This window comes from Pseudophryne corroboree, chromosome 2 (genome assembly GCF_028390025.1).
Source record: "Pseudophryne corroboree isolate aPseCor3 chromosome 2, aPseCor3.hap2, whole genome shotgun sequence".
In the NCBI taxonomy this organism is placed as follows: domain Eukaryota; kingdom Metazoa; phylum Chordata; class Amphibia; order Anura; family Myobatrachidae; genus Pseudophryne; species Pseudophryne corroboree.
The window spans coordinates 954,547,480-954,565,154 of record NC_086445.1 but is presented as its reverse complement, the minus strand read 5'-3'; the positions used below and the strand labels follow the sequence as shown (position 1 = coordinate 954,565,154).

At 42.8% G+C, this 17,675-nt stretch overlaps 1 protein-coding gene across 3 annotated transcripts in view; it reads left to right on the top strand.

Moving 5' to 3' along the window:
* Nucleotides 1-17,675, top strand: part of LOC135050133 (integumentary mucin C.1-like) — a 61,300-nt gene that overhangs the window by 10,696 nt on the left and 32,929 nt on the right. For 2 of the 3 annotated variants that reach the window (XM_063956313.1, XM_063956311.1), the window contains exons 3-5: nucleotides 6,808-6,951; nucleotides 7,346-7,492; nucleotides 10,732-10,875. In XM_063956313.1, coding sequence (XP_063812383.1) covers nucleotides 6,808-6,951; nucleotides 7,346-7,492; nucleotides 10,732-10,875 — 435 coding nt within the window. The remainder of the gene's footprint in view (nucleotides 1-6,807; nucleotides 6,952-7,345; nucleotides 7,493-10,731; nucleotides 10,876-17,675) is intronic. The other variant, XM_063956312.1, reaches the window with a different exon arrangement.

The following is a 17,675-nucleotide window of genomic DNA, read 5'->3' as shown; positions in this document are numbered from 1 at the left end:
CAACTTGTCTTTGGAAACCTTATGTCCTGTGTCTGAAAGATGAAACAGGAGCTGTTTCGTATCCTTCAGGGAAGTTTCCAGCGAATCTGAACACAGTAGTAAATCATCTACATACTGTATCAATACTGATCCACCCTCCGGTTGGAAAGACTGTAAACAATCATGCAAAGCCTGAGAAAATATACTTGGACTGTCTATGAAACCTTGGGGTAACCGAGTCCACGTGTATTGGACTCCTCTGTATGTGAATGCAAACAAATATTGGCTGTCAGGGTGCAGAGGTACCGAAAAGAATGCGGAGCAGAGGTCAATAACAGTGAAAAATTTGGCAGTGGGAGGAATTTGCATTAGGATGACAGCTGGATTTGGCACTACGGGGAACTGACTCTCAACTATTTTGTTAATCCCCCTTAGATCCTGCACTAGCCTGTAACCCCTCCCCCCACTCTTTTTAACAGGGAAGATGGGACTATTTGCTGTGCTGGACGTTCTTACTAGAATGCCCTGTTGTAGCAAGCGCTCTATTACTGGGAAAACTCCTAACTCCACCTCTGGCTTCAGAGGATACTGTGGGATTTTTGGAGCTATCCTACCATCTTTTACTTGTACAACTACTGGAGCTACGTTTGCCATTAATCCAGTGTCCTGTCCATCTTTTGTCCAAAGTGACTCTGGTATCTGAGATGTCATCTCTTCTATTTGGGATGGATTCCTATTTGTCATAATGGGATGTGACATTAATTTTGATGGGGAGTCTAACATGTCTCGTACTTCCTGAGCGTGATTCTCAGGAATGTCCAAGAATACACCTTCAGGAGTACAATAAATGACGCAACCCATTTTACATAGTAAGTCTCTTCCCAGGAGATTGGTTGGTGCCGATGCAGCTAGCAAAAATTAATGCTTGGTATGCAAAGGCCCTATTGTAATCTCGGCTGGTTTGCTAACAGGGTAGTGCTGGACTACTCCGGTTACTCCCATGGCTGGAACTGTCCTACCAGTGGTTCTCATGCCCACTGTCGAATTTATCACTGACTTGGCCGCCCCTGTGTCTACAAGAAAGTTTAAGGTTTTACCAGCTACATTGATTGCAATCTCTGGTTCACTTCCAAGACTGGCAATCAATTTCACTGGCTGCAGATTACAGGTATGGCCACACCCCTATTGGGTATGCTGACCTCCCTGAATCCCGTTGGCAGCAACTACTTGTGGGGGAGTTAGCTGGGAACTACCAGAGGCATGCCAATCTCTGTTCGGGGGGTATCTTTTTGTTTCCCCTGTATGTGGCTCAAAACTCCGCCTCTGTGGACCCTGATCCCAATGTCGTGTGTCGTGTCGTTGTCTAGGGGGTTGAAAAGATCTTTGTACACTCTTTGCTCTACAGTCTCGTGCATAGTGTCCCTGTTTGTTACAAGAAAAACATGTTATTACACTTGACTTACCCACAGGATTCGGTGGTACATACGCAGGCTGCCTTGTGGTCAGCGCCTGTATACTTACTGCCATCAACTTATCACTTTGCGACTCCCTGTGTCTAGTGATGTTTCTGTCGTGATCAATAGCAGCCTCTCTCAATGTGGACACCGACAGACCTCGCCAACATGGTTGCGTGGTCTGAACCCTAGTCTTTAATGTTTCCTTTAAACCATCCATCAGTACAGATACTGCTACTTCTTGGTGGTTTGGGTTGGTCCTAATGTCTTCTATTCCAGTGTACTTTGCCATTTCTAATAGTGCCCGATGAAAATATTCTGTTGCCGTTTCGGACTCTTTTTGTCTAATGGAGAATATTTTGTTCCATTTAACAACGGCTGGGAAATACTCCTTTAGCTGTAAATTTATCCTTTTTACGTTATCTTTGTTGTACACATCTGAAAGTGGTACATCTTTATCTAGTCCACAATCAGCTAAGAATTGAACTGAGTCGACATTTGAAGGTAAACCAGCTCTTAGCAGTATCTGCCAATCCTTGTTGTTGGGTTCTACAGTGTTACCTAGATCCCTGATGTATTTTTGGCTAGCAACTAAGTCTTTCCTGGGGTCAGGAAATTCAGACACTATTGTTCTTAATTCCATTCGGGAAAATGGAGTGTACATGGCAATGTTCCTTATGGGAGTGGCTCCTGATACATCTGTTTTCCCATTGGGAACTGCTATTACTCTAACAGGGTTAACTCTAACAACCTCATTCTGTGTAGATTCTACAACTTGTGGTGAAATTGTTTCAGTATAATGCATGGTGCCGTACTTACCCGTTGACACGACCTCACCTATCCCTCCGCTAGGGGCCTTCGCTAATCTCGTGGGTGTTGCTGTGCCTACTGTGGTCTCTGCTATGGTGGCCGCTAGAGAGAGAGCTGAAATTGTTGCTGGATCGTCTTCTTGATCACACTCCTGAGGAAAGTTCAAAACGGGGTACAACTTGCACGGGTTAATACTTGCATGAGTTACTTGGTTAACATCATTAACATTTACAGGGTTACTAAGTGTTTGTGTTTTACAACCCAGTGCGTTTCTCTCCGTAATCAACTCCTCTCCTGCTATGTATGGTGGTGGCGGGGCTCTGGCGATCAGTTTCCTGACTGCCCCAGATCCCGCCGCCAGAGCCAAACCTCTCTGTATCTCACCTTCCTGTTGCCACAGCTGTAAATAATCATGATGCTGAATTCGTCTTTGTTGATTTTATGAGACATATCCTCCTCCTTAAATTTTGTAACACTTCTGGACTGAAGCTACCTATTCTTGGGAATTTCTCCCTGTCTTGTACAGTCATTCTCTCCCATTCATCACATAAAACCTCTGTGTGACTTCCGTATTTTTCACACATGATGTATCTTGCCGACCCGACTGGTCGGTTCTCTGAATCAACCCGAACCGAGGTTGATCGCCCCCTACCTGAACAATTGGCCCCCATAATCTGCAGGTGTTGCTTATTCCTCCTTGGATCTTTATATCAAGGTTTTCAGCGAACCCTTACAAACAAACCAAGATGTCCTGGGCAGGCTGGCGGTGGCGGTTTACCAAGTACCCCACTCACTTCTCGCCCACGTTGGCCAGTACTGCAATCACTGTATCCAGAGCTGCTGTACCCAACTCAGGGCCCCTGTGAACCTTTATTTACTGGAACATATGAGGGTTACCCGCAGGACACTTACTCTTTCCAGTAAAGGTGAGGTTGTTAGATAGTTCCTGAGTGACCAGCGAACTTCCCTTTAAAAATAAAAAATTACACAAATCACGTCAGAATGTACAAATAGCGTTTGTGACCACTTTACTCTAATGGTATTAGGTCAGATTACTAACTACTGCACACAATTACGTGCGGTACAATCGTTCAGTACATAAGCACTACCTGTTATGTGCTGAGAGATCAATGGAATCGAAAATTGCGGCTGTGAATTCCTTCAGCCAGAGCTTCCAATGGCCTATATGGGTTTTAGCACCAACCCCCGGGGTTGTGCTTCTTGTACCTTTATAGCGGACCTTCTTGTACCTTGTGACCTCCTGGTCTTGTTACCTTGTGACCTCCTGGTCTTGTTACCTTGTGACCTCCTGGTCTTGTTACCTTGTGATCCGCTATACTCTAATGCTCATATTTTATTTAACCAAGGATGCCTCCTTAGCCACCGTATATGTCACTTACACGTATGTCCTACCCGATTTCTTTTTGGTTCAACCTCTAAGTTTTATAAACTTATGTAATAAAAAAACACTCACTCAACACATGTACACTTTCGTTTCTATATCTATTTCTGCGCAGAAATTTTCTTTAGCCCAGCTGTGTTACCAATTAGGAGCAGGATCTGTTAAACTAAATTTCAAATTTTCCAAAAATAGATTTGCGTTATTTACCGCGTCGCGTTATCTACCGCTGTGCGTTACTTATCGCCTTTGCGTTACTTGAGCTACGTGGGCGTAACCGGACGCTACGTTGCGTAATGAACGCTGCGTGCGTCGGCCTTTGGATTGCGTACGCTAGTCTTTGTTAGAGACGCGTGTACGCAAAACAAAGATCCACCGTAACACAATATACTTTTATCAATGTAAATGATCCCTGATCATCTACCGCGTACCCCACTGGCTTTGCCTTATCTCCCAGGCAAACCTGTGTGTTTGTCTACACTTTTAACTATTACCTCTATTATGAAATAACAGCAAATCTTTTTTTTTGCACTTTCTATCAACTATAAAAATTGGCAAACAGGAATAGTGATATACGAAATTTATGAAATACACAGATGGAAAAGAAATGCAGATATATATATATGTATGCGTGCGTATATACGCAAGACAGAAGAAAAATAAACAGTTTTAAAAGACACAAGCGTTTTGTTCTTACTTCCGGTTCCCGGATTCCTTCAGCACTCTTTATCTAAGTGAAGCAGACGCTTATCCCGTCAGCACTGCGAGACAACCTCCCACCCTTTGCTGGGGGATAATGTCTGCTGATCTACCTAGTGCAGATATGAGAAGGACAGGACGAGTCCCCCAATTGACAATGTTAAATTCCTTTGTCGTATAAACAACCCTTAATGAAGTCTAAGAACACAGTACGCTGTTTACTTAAGAAGTACCGTAAGGGTACGCTAGTTGCGTAACGATCGCTTAGCCGTAGGCGAGACGCTCAAGCGTCACGTTCGCTCACGGCCCAGTGATCGCAGGACAGCAAGTTATTGGTGATGATTAGAGTAATGATTCGCTATGGCGTAGCGGACGCTCGAGACCACGAGGAGATCACCAGCGGCGCAGACGCTCACAACGCTATACCTTTGTCTAAACCTTTTATCAATGAAATACACAGAATACCTTAATGTGAATACAGGGTGTAAGTGCAACCTTGTGTAACCTGACTAACTACAAAGCTGCTTGAGCGTCACCGACGCTCAAGTGAACACTTAAAACTATAGGAAATACACAGATACTGGTTTAGGGTCCAAAGCCTATTATCTGTATTATAACTATTATACTTGCAAAAAGAATCACAGTACAAATGATACACTACAATATAACAGAGACTTCCTAACCGAATAACTATACAAGAAATACAATACAATACTATGCTGACCTAATACAATACAATACTAGTCAATGGGAGATACGAGAGAAAGAGAAGGGAGAGAGAGAGAGAGACGGAGAGAGAGAGATTGGCTCACAGTAAGACAATATGATTACGGAGAAAAACTTACGCACAAAGGGTATGATCGCATGCGCCCCTGGACATCCAGCTTCCCGATTATCAGCAATGAGAACCGTTTGATGAGAAGTGCAAGCTGGATGCCACAGGCCCGTCTTTTATGCTACTCACACAATGCAATCTAATGGTCCCTACAACCTCATTGTCCATTGGACGCAGGAATTCGGCTTCGCACTATAACAAAAGGTCATAGGGTGATTCATACAGGTGGGCTGTGACGATTTCAAACGGCTCAGGTGGGTGGGAAACTAGGTTTCCCGCCGCATACCTGAGTATGAGTAAATAATAGAAATGGACATAAACTTCTTATGTCCATAACTATCCGCACGAGCGATTAATACGCTCCAAACCAACACCGGAATATTGCTATTTAAATACTCTTCCGATGGGTACCAAACACTGCTGTATGATTCCTGTTAGGCCCTTAGCACAATACAAAGAGGGATTCCTCCGTTCAGGGACATTCCATATTAACCAAACTTTCAGAATCTATCAAAGGGATCATGGTCTACAAACTACATTAATTGTGAAAATATGTAACGATTGGGTCGCACGCTACGACTACATACTCTTTACCGTAAATACGCATACCGATGCGAGCGGGTGCACGCATCAGCGGGTATGCGCTATCACGGGAAAGCGCACGCATGCGCAGCGCGGACCAGCGTGAGGTGCAAATATGGCAGCGTGTATAGGGATATTTTTCTGACTTTGACAGATAGCCTGCCAGATAATTGTGTAGTGTATGCCCAGTATAACTGTCTGTTATGCTTTCTTTTATGATCCCACCCAAATGGGTGGGCAGATAGAGAGCAAGCACCACCCACTCATGCATAGTTGCCAACTGATGGGAAGTTCCAGGGGGCAATCTCCGTTATAAAGAAAAGTATCTGGAAATTGTCCCTAGTTTTAAAAATTAAAAACAAAAAATTGACCAACTCCATTTACTCAGTATATCCCAGCTGATGGAATGCCAGCAGTCCAGAATACTATTGCAAGCATCCTGGTAGTTCAAGTGCTGACAGTGGGGATTTAAGACTGTTCCCTCTCTCCACTACACCCTAACATTAACTATGCCTTTTCGTAGCCTTCCCTCTTTGGGCCTGACAATAACATCCTATCGGTGGTGCCTAAACCAAATGTCACCTTCCGTGCAGCCTAATGCTAACCATCCCCCCCATAGTGCTTAAAACCTAACCTCCCACAATGGTGCCTAACCCTAGCCCCATGGCTGACATCTAAGCTTAACCCATCTGCTATACCTAAAAATGGATTGCCAACTGTCGGCAATCCACCTGCTGGAATCCCGACAGCAGGCATCTTCACTGCATCCCAACCGCACAACAATCACTCTTTCTGAATATTGAGTACAATTCTTAGTATTTTTTTCTTATTCTCTGTGGTAAGATATATGGAAGTATTTACATGTGAAAACATATAATTTAAGTCTGATTCATCAAACATTGCACATTGTCTATGTATCTTGGACATGTTTGCAATGTTGCCAATTATGTATTTGGCACTGTCAAGGGTTAGTCCTTGCAGTAGAACTCCCAACTTTGTTATGCATTGTAATATTTCCTGTGTCCTGATGTGTGCTCTGCTCCATCCAGATAAATGGCAATGTAACGTGGACATCCAAGAGCGTGAAGATTGTGGATTTCCTGGGATAAGTGCTAAGGAATGCTTTTCCAGAGGCTGCTGCTTCAATTCAAGTGTTCCTGGAGTAAAATGGTGTTTTTACCCCAAAAGCACAGGTAGAGTATAGAGGGCAATGGTAGAGTGGGAGCATGTAGTGCTATTGATTAGATTTGATGGGTCACAAACATGGATAAGGTCCATAGCTCTAAGTTTTGTTTGTGTATCCCTTATTCTTGGCCATGGCCAGACAGTATATAAGGAAATGCCACTGTCTAAGTTGAAATTTCCTGTTATCAGCTGTTCAAAGTTTGTTCAACTGTTTTGTTAGCTATTCCTAAACAAAATGATACACTGATTTTAACACAGGTGAACCCAAACAGTTGACCAAAGAAACTAAATTGCCCTGTGATCTAGTTAAATTGCCCTGTGATCTAGCAAAATTGCCCTAGTTTATTAAAAAGAAACATTAAGCTGCTGTAACGTCTGGATATTTCCTTACTGCATCAACAGCAAGTCATAAACAATGTAACGTGGAACCATACAGCAGAAGGGATTGTGGCTACCCCACAATAAGTGCTGCGGAATGTAAGAAGAGGAATTGTTGCTTCGACTCCAGCATTCCCGGGGTTAACTGGTGTTTCTTCTCCAAGTCACAAGGTACTTAGCTGCTGTATAGTTACTCACAAGTCCTTAAAGTTATGATGCTCACACCTCTTAAACTGGATCCACACTTAGTTTATCTGTCCAATCTTTTCTAGTTGAAACAAATCTGTTAATATGTGGCAGCAAATGACAATTGACCATTTGCTCCCAAACACTGGAAAACATACAAAAATGGTCATTCAGATAAATTGGTTAAATCCATTTCATTTGGCTAGATTGGACAGAAAATATTAGAGTGCATCCAACTTTAATACAGGTTGAGTCTCCCTTATCCAAAATGCTTGGGACAAGAGGTATTTTGGATATCGGATTTTTCCGTATTTTGGAATAATTGCATACCATAAAGAGATATCAAGGAGATGGGACCTAAATCTAAGCACAGAATGCATTTATGTTACATATACACCTTATACACACAGCCTGAAGGTCATTTTAGACAATATTTTTTATAACTTTGTGCATTAAACAAAGTGTGTCTACATTCACACAATTCATTTAGGTTTCATATACACCTTATACACAAAGCCTAAAGGTCATTTAATACAATATTTTTAATAACTTTATGTATTAAACAAAGTTTGTGTACATTGAGCCATCAAAAAACAAAGGTTTCACTATCTCACTCTCACTCAAAAAAGTCCGTATTTCGGAATATTCCGTATTTCGGAATATATGGATATGGGATACTCAACCTGTAGTAACATATAATCATTTATTGGAATCTTCAGTCATAATGTACATGGGTAATAAAGCCTTCCAGGCACATAGATCCATCAGTAAAGCTGGGTATGCCCAGAGCCGTAACTAGGGGTGTGCGGAGGGTGCACAGCACATAGTGCTGCAGGGTAGGGGGCGCTGTTGGTGGCACTTGACAATTATCTGTTATTACTTTTACTTTCAGCCTCCCCCATTTTTTGAAGCCTAGCATTCCCCTGACCGCCCATGTCTCCAACCCTGACCCCTTCTGTCGCTAATACCTATACAACATTCATGAATTCAACTTAAGATTTCTTTGTTATTCAGTGACACTGTCCAGGATTCAAACCTATTGCCTGTGGCATTGCAGTCAGTCTATTGAGCGATTTGCCCTTACCTAGAAAGGCAGATAATTCTAAGCTAGAGAATTCTAGTTAAAGCTCACCTTGTACTTTATGAAAATAATCAGCATTGTGGCTAAACAGATCTATGTAGTGTGTGTGGCTGCACTCTGCATGGATCTGCTCAGTTGCAATGCTGATCTGGGGGGTGGGTTTTTTTTTTTTTTACACACACAGTGCCAATGGCTTCATATACTGTTAATACATTTTTATGCAGGATCAAATAGCTCAAAGGGTAGGTGGTTTGATTAGAATTCAACAGGATATAGGTTTGAATCCTGGGTATGGCAGTTTAGTAAAGTGTGTGTGTATAGGTATACAGTGTATGTATACATAATTTTTGATTATTAGTCACACATGGCTTGCTTGTGCAAATGGCATATCACTAATCGGTGCAGGACAAACACGGGTGCCACTCCATGGACTTGGTTAGAAAAGCAGTGTATTGGTGAAGATATCCTTAGTCCTTCACAAGCAAGCCATGTGACTGTATATGCATTTAAGGAGGACATTCCACCAATACAACAGATCATTGAGTGCAAAGTAGACCATAGAGAAATTCTCATGGGCTTTCTCTGGGATCAGTCTTGTCATGCACCTTATGTCCCCATTGGAAAAATGGGGAGGCTATTAATTCTCTCTGCCGCAGGGCACCGAAGTCTAGTTATGGCTCTGGTATGCACTACTGTATATATGGCCGACAATCTGTCTAACACTGGCTGGTTGGAATAGAAATCCTGTAGTCTGAGAGCAAATGACAATCAACTATTTACTCCCAAACACTGGGAAATGCACAATAGTCACTCTGGTTAAAACCAAAATTTAACCCATTTGTTTAAATGACCATTTTTGGCATTTTCCTGTGTTCAGGAGCAAATTGTTAATTGATATTAGCACATATAAATTACCAGGTTTGACTGACATTTACTCCTATACATTGCCATATTTTCATTCCAACCATCCAGATTGGATGGATAGCCTGCCAGATAATTGTAAAGTGTGTGCACAGGATAACTGTCTGTTATGCATTCTTGTACAAATGTCACACAAATGGGTGGGCAGATAGAGAGCAAGCACCGCCCACTCATGCATAGTTGCCAACTGATGTGACATTCCAGGGGGCAATCTCTTTTATAAAGAAAAGTATCTGGAAATTGTCCCTAGTGTCAAAAAAAGACCAACTCCATATATTCAGTATCAGTACGGATGGTGTAATGGTTAGCATTACTGCCTCACAGCACTGAGGTCATGGGTATGATTCCTTCCATGGCCCTAACTGTGTGGAGTTTGTATATTCTCCCCGTACTTGCGTGGGTTTCCTCTGGGTTCTCAGGTTTCCTCCCACAATCCATAAAATATACTGGTATGTTAATTGGCTCCTAACAAAATGAACCCTAGTGAATGTCTGTGTGTACATGTGATAGGGAATCTAGGTTGTAAGCTCCACTGGGGCAGGGACTGATGTGCATGAGCTAATATTCTCTGTAAAGCGCTGCGGAATGTGTGCGCTATATAAATAACTAGTAATATCCCAGCTGATGGTATGCCAGCAGTCAGAATACCATTGCCAGCTTCCTGATGGTTCAAGTGCTGACAGTGGAATAGTCTCACCTCCCCAATCTCTCCCCTACACCCCAACACTAACCATCCCTTTCCACAGCCTGACCCTAACATCCAATCAGTGCTGCCTAAACCTAACGTCACCTTCCGCGCCGACTAATCCTAACTATTCTCCCCCATAGTGCTTGAAACCTAACCTCCCACAGAGCGTAACACATCTGCTATACCTAAAAATGATTGCCAGCTGTCAGCATTTCGACTGCCAGAATCCCGTCAGCTGGCAGCTTCACTGCATCCCAACTTCACAACAATCCCTCTTTTTCTGAATATTGAGTACAATTCTTAGTTTTTCTTATTCTCTGTGGTAAGATATATGGAAGTGTTTATATGTGAAAACATATAATTTAAGTCTGATTCATCAAACATTACACAGTGTATGTATCTTGGACATGTTTGCAATGTTGACAATTATGTATTTGGCGCTGTCAAGGGTTAGTCCTTGCAGTAGAACTCCCAACTTTCTTATGCATTGTAATATTTCCTATGTCCTCATGTTGTGTGCTCTGCTCCATCCAGATAAACGGCAATGCAGTGTGGCTATCAAAGAGCGTGAAGATTGTGGTTTTCCCGGGATAAGTGTTAAGGAATGCTATTCCAGAGGCTGCTGCTTCAATTCAAGTGTTATCGGGGTTAAATGGTGTTTTTACCCCAAAAGCACAGGTAGAGTATAGAGGGCGGTGATAGAGTGGGAGCATGTAGTGCTACTGATTACAGATTTGATAGAGCACAAACATGGATAAGGGGGGGTAATTCTGAGTTGATCGCAGCAGCAAGTTTGTTAGCAATTGGGCAAAATCATGTGCACTGCAGGGGGGCAAATGTAACATGTGCAGAGTTAGATTTGGGTGGGTTTTTGTTTCTGTGCAGGGTAAATACTGGCTGCTTTATTTTTACACTGCAATTTAGATTTCAGTTTGAACACACCCCACCCAAATCTAACTCTCTCTGCACATGTTATATCTGCCCCTCCTGCAGTGTACATGGTTTTGCCCAATTGCTAACAAATTGCTGCTGCAATCAACTCAGAATTAGGCCCCCAGCCCATAGCTCTAAGAGTTTTGCTTGTGTATCCCTTACTCTTAGCCATGGCCAGACAGTATATAAGAAAATGCAATTGTTTAAGCTGAAATTTCCTGATAATAGCTGTTCAAAGTTTGTTTAACAGTTTGATTAACTATTCCTAAATTTTGTTCGTTCGTTCCCTGGGATGAGTAAGCACTAGACGATGTATCCTCCATTAACTATACTTTACTGCAGTGCCGTAACTAGGCATATTAGCATTGTGTGCAAGAATCTGTATTAGCACCCCCCCCCCCCCCCGTGCGCGCCGTGCAAAAAATGTATAGGGGCATGGCTTCATGGGGAAGGGGCGTGGCCACAAAATAATACCAATTCATACTACAGTGCACAGTAGTCTCTATTATTCAAATGATGCTGCACAGTAGCGCCACTACACCAGGTAGAGCCCCTTTTTACACATTGTGGCAGACAGATTAGATAGAGAAATGGAGAGAGATACTTACCATCTCTCCCCGCCGGCAGTCAGGCCCCTCATGCTGGCAGCTCCCTCAGTGCAGGCAGGGGAGGAGGAGGGAGGGGGTGTGAAGCCGCAGCAGCGCCATGTCATTGGTAGAGGCGCCACTGCAGCAGTCCCTTCTCCTTTCATATTGGCTGCCTGCTGCTGCTGGGATGAAGGAACCGCTTCACAGCAGCACCAGGCAGCCAATTCGGAAGGAGAGGGGACTGCTGCAGCGGCACCACTACCAATGACATAGCACTGCTGCGGCTCCAGTCCTCCTCCCTCCTCCGCTGCCTCCAACGCTGCTGCTCTCCTCACCAGCACGGTGCACACAGCAGAGGCAGCATGTAATGAGTCAATTTGACTAATTACATGCCGCTGGCCGTTGCGCCCTCAGGGCAACTGCGCTATGTGCCAGGCACACCTGGCACACATGTAGTTATGACCCTGCTTCACTGAGCAACATCTTCAAAACAGGCAATTCTAATTACATAAAAAGTAATGAAATCACACATACTTTTACATACCCAAATTATGCATTAGGGTAAATACAGATTGAGAGCAGATTTTGATCACTGTTTTTATTAGAGAATTGCTGGTTTGGATTTACCTGACTTTAACTGGCTCGAAAAGTGACATCTTATTGGCTCACAGATGTCACATGTTTTGAATATATAATAAGAAACTAGTGATGAGTGGGTTCGGTTCCTCGGAAAGCGAACCCCCCGAACTTCACCCATTTTACACGGGTCCGAGGCATACTCTGATACTCCCGTATGCCTCGGTTAACCCGAACGTCATCATCCCGCTGTCCGATTCTCGCGAGATTCTGATTCTATATAAGCAGCCGCGCGTCGCCACCATTTTCACTCGTGCATTGGAAATGTTAGGGATAGGTCGTGGCTGGCGTCCTCTCCGTTTATTAATGTTGATGCAAATATTTGTGCTTATTGCTTAATTGTGGGGACTGGGGAGCAGCTGTGTTATATAGGAGGAGTACAGTACAGTGCAGAGTTTTGCTGATCAGTGACCACCAGTATTATACGATCTCTGCCTGAAAAACGCTCCATATCTGTGCTCAGTGTGCTGCATATATCTGTGCTCACACTGCTTTATTGTGGGGACTGGGGACCAGCAGTATTATATAGGAGTGCAGTGCAGAGTTTTGCTGACCAGTGACCACCAGTATATATAGCAGTACGGTATGGAAGGCCACTGCTCTACCTACCTCTGTGTCGTCAAGTATACTATCCATCCATACCTGTGGTGCATTTCAGTTGTGCGCAGTATATATAGTAGTAGGCCATTGCTATTGATACTGGCATATAATTCCACACATTAAAAAATGGAGAACAAAAATGTGGAGGGTAAAATAGGGAAAGATCAAGATCCACTTCCACCTCGTGCAGAAGCTGCTGCCACTAGTCATGGCCGAGACTATGAAAGGCCATCAACGTCGTCTGCCAAGGCCGATGCCCAATGTCATAGAGAGCTTGTAAAATCCAAAAAACAAAAGTTCAGTAAAATGACCCAAAAATCAAAATTAAAAGCGTCTGAGAAGCGTAAACTTGCCAATATGCCATTTACGACACGGAGTGGCAAGGAACGGCTGAGGGCCCTGGCCTATGTTCATGGCTAGTGGTTCAGCTTCACATGAGGATGGAAGCACTCATCCTCTCACTAGAAAACTGCACTGCCACTCCTAGATGGGCCAGGTGTTTGTGTCGGCCACTTGTGTCGCTTAGCTTAGTCACACAGCTACTTCATTGCGCCTCTTTTTTTTCTTTGCATCATGTGCTGTTTGGGGACTATTTTTTTTGAAGTGCCATCCTGTCTGACACTGCACTGCCCCTCCTAGATGGGCCAGGTGTTTGTGTCGGCCACTTGTGTCGCTTAGCTATCCAGCGACCTCCGTGCAAATTTTAGGACTAAAAATAATATTGTGAGGTGTTCAGAATAGACTGAAAATGAGTGTAAATTATGGTTATTGAGGTTAATAATATTATGGGATCAAAATGACCCACAAATTCTATGATTAAAGCTGTTTTTGAGGGTGTTTTTTGTGAAAAAACACCCGAATCCAAAACACACCTGAATCCGACAATTTTCAGGGAGGTTTTGCAAAAACGCGTCCGAATGCAAAACAAAAACCCGAAAAATTTCCGGTGCACATCACTATAAGAAACTGGGATAAATCTGAACTGGCATGAATTTTGGCGTTAACTCAGTGAGTAAATTCAAACATGCACATCTGTATTTTTTTTTTTTTACACTTTTTTTTTTTTTTTAGAATGCTTCATATCTATTAACTGGGAACCAGAGACATTGATACAGAATGTGATGAACATTGTGTCTCATAATACTACATGATGCTCACACCTCTAAGTAGTAACCTACAATAAATAAGTGATGGGATCCTTCAGTCATGAGGTGCACTAGTAGTAATGCCTTTTAGGCAAATAGATCCATCAGTAAAGCTAGGTATACACTATACAACTATCTGGCAGGCTATCTTTCCAATCTGGTTAGTTGGAATAAAAATTTGGTAATGTATGAGCGCAAATGACAATCAACCATTTACTCCCAAACGCTGGAAAACGGGCAAAACTAGTAAAATAAATAAATAAAAATTGGTTGATTATTTGTTTTAACCAACTTGTCTGACCATGTGTCTCCATATTAGTGTTTTGGAAAAGTAGTTGATACATGACCAGATTTTCATTCCAACCAGACAGATTGGACAGATGGTTTACCAGATAAATAGTGTATTCCCAGCTTAATTGTTAGGAATGCTTTATGTCTCACAAATGGGTGGGCATATAGAGAACAAGTACCGTCTACTCATGCATAGTTGCCAACTGATAAGTTTCTCCAGCAGGGTCCACAGGTTATTCACAGGAAAAACATTGGGTCATGACCAGTTTCCTCCAAGTCATGGGTAAGTGTTGTTGCTGGGTCGCAACAACACTTACCCATGTGTACAGTGCTGTCTTGGTGGGTCTGTCGGGTGTACGAGCAAGTCCAGGGGACATTACCAGGCTGTGGCTGGAGCACACGGAGAAGGTAAGGCATTGGTTCTGCTTAGCAGACACAGCTGCACTGTTCTTGGGAAGGTGACTACCAAACCGTCTCTGATATGGCTGCCACCTCTGGTACACCAGCACTAGGACCCAGGGATTAATGTGAGGCTGCAATCCCTGGGGTTGATGTGGGGAGTAAGATGCGCACCTACCCCAGTTCATGACTAGTTTCCCACTTCCATCTGAAATGCAGTGTATCTAAAAGGACCCAGTTGCAACTGAGTTGGCTGTGACTGGTTTGTTTGTGTTCACTGGTCATTTTTGTACACTATTAGCATCTGGATCTACTCGGTGTTCACTAACGTATTGATCAATCCTGGAAACGGGGTGAAGTCTCCCTGTATCCCCCCTCTCCTGAGCTGGATGATACAGCACTAAGTCTCTACCATTAAGTACACTTAGTTGGATAAGTGCCTGATGCATAAGAGTCTAAACGTTGCTGCTGTTTCTTTCGCTGTGCAACTAAATACATTGAGTCCTATACAATGTATTACAGTAATGTAACATAAAAACATAGTATCTGAGGTTGAAAAAAGACAATTGTCCATTGAGTTCAACCTATTTGTGGTCTCCTATGCATGATTTGACTAAAATTTCTGACTGATGCTGCTGTCAGCCGTTACATTTTATCCCTATTTATAGTAACTATAATGCATGACTATGCACCATACCCCTGGATATCCTTATCCATTAGAAATTTATCTAACCCATTCTTAAAGGTGTTGACAGATTCCGCCATTACAACTCCCTCGGGCAGGGAATTCCAAACATGTATTGTCCTTACCGTGAAAAAGCCTTTACGCCGTATTGTGCGGAATCTCCTCTCCTCTAACCTGAGCGAGTGTCCACGAGTCCTCTGTGTTGATCTAACCAAAAACAGGTCCCGCGCAAGCTCTGTGTATTGTCCCCTTATATATTTGTAGATGTTGATCATATCTCCTCTTAGTCTCCGCTTTTCCAATGTAAACATGCCTAGTTTTTCAAGCCTTTCCTTGTATTCCATCGTCTCCATGCCCTTAATTAGTTTGGTTGCCCTCCTCTGTACCTTTTCAAGCTCCAGGATATCCTTTTTGTAGTACGGTGCCCAGAATTGTACACCGTATTCAAGGTGTGGCCTCACTAGTGATTTATATAACGGGAGTATAATACTCTCGTCCCTAGCATCAATACCCCGTTTTATGCATGCTAATATCTTATTAGCCTTCTTTGCTGCAGTCCTACTTTGGGTACTACTGCTTAGCTTGCTATCTATGAGGACACCTAAGTCCTTTTCCAGTACAGAAACCCCTAATTTTACCCCATTTAGTAGGTAGGTGTAATTTATGTTCTTATTACCACAGTGCATTACCTTACACTTGTCTGTGTTGAAGCGCGTTCTCCATTTGGCTGCCCATGCTTCTAATTTAACTAAGTTGTTCTGAAGAGACTCTGCATCCTCCTCTGTATTTATAGCCTTACACAGTTTGGTATCATCTGCAAAAATTGACACCATGCTCTCTAGACCTTCTGTTAGGTCGTTAATAAAAATATTGAACAATAGCGGTCCTAATACTGAGCCTTGCGGCACACCACTTAGCACTTCAGTCCAAGTTTAAAAAGATCCATTAACCACAATGCGCTGCTTCCTATTATCTAACCAGTTTTTGACCCAAGTGCATATTGTGCTTCCTAGCCCTGATTCTTGTAGCTTGTTTCTCCTATATACTTGAAGTGTATCTGTAGTTGAATGTGCACATTGCTTATTAAAGTATAACCTGTGACTGGTTGCTAGTGTGATTGATGACTTTGCTATTTCTGTCAGTTTCTGTGTATTCCGATCATCAATGCTGGTGCAAAGCAGGGAGGGATTGGATTGTATGTTACTTTCACAAGTTTCAGTCACAAATTCTGTAGTTAACACTGTACATGTGTGTGATTTTTTTTTTTTTTTATCATCCCTAAGAGGTAAGGGTGGAGAGGATACACTCTCCATAGCAGCACCAACACTCATTTCATGTTTGTCTTGCAAAGCTGGGTTAACCTTTCAAGATCTGGTTCAAAATGTGTTACATGCAAACTGTTATAGTTTTCATCAAAGCCTCCTAAATAATCAAAGGCAGTCACAGAACCCTCATGGGCTACTTTTGCACAGACATCCAGTACAGCTGAGCAGATATTGACATCTCCTATAACCTATATAAACCAGGGATAGGTTACCCTATTAAACCTTACATGCAACATTCCCCCTGGGGTTTATCACAACCAGTCCAGGAATCTGCAGCCTTTCAACAAAACCAGGCTGAACGGCTGGTGGAAAGTAAATCACATAGACATGAAACAACCTCTTCATGGTCTACACGTGTTTCAGTTGAGGACTCGTCACAATCCAGGTCTACATACAGAGACAAGTATGAAGTTCTTGGTTCAGTGGACATACCTAAGTTAATTAGTGCTATGAAAGCCATTCTATCCATAGAGGAGGTAGCAGAGCCTTTGTTAAAATCTGAGGCACCTTTTTATTTAAACGTCCCAAAACAGTCAGGACTGAATTTCCTGGGTCAGAACAGCCTACGGAAATTATGCAAGAGGCTTGGGTAACACCCAATAAGAAGTTGGGAAATCCAAAGAAATGGAATTCCCATTATCCTCTTCCAGCTGGGGATGGTTTAAAAAGGGAGGTGGCTACCAAAGTAGAAACGCATGTAATTCAATTGGTGTGAATCTACATTACCTCTGCCTTCAACATTAAATGATGTCACTCCTTTTGTGTGGGTTTTTTTTTTCCCGTTCAGATGTAGGTCTCAAAACCAAATCTGGTTATCTTCCTAAGGTGGTGTCTAAATTCCACCTTAATGAATAAATTGTAGTCCCAGCCTTCCTAG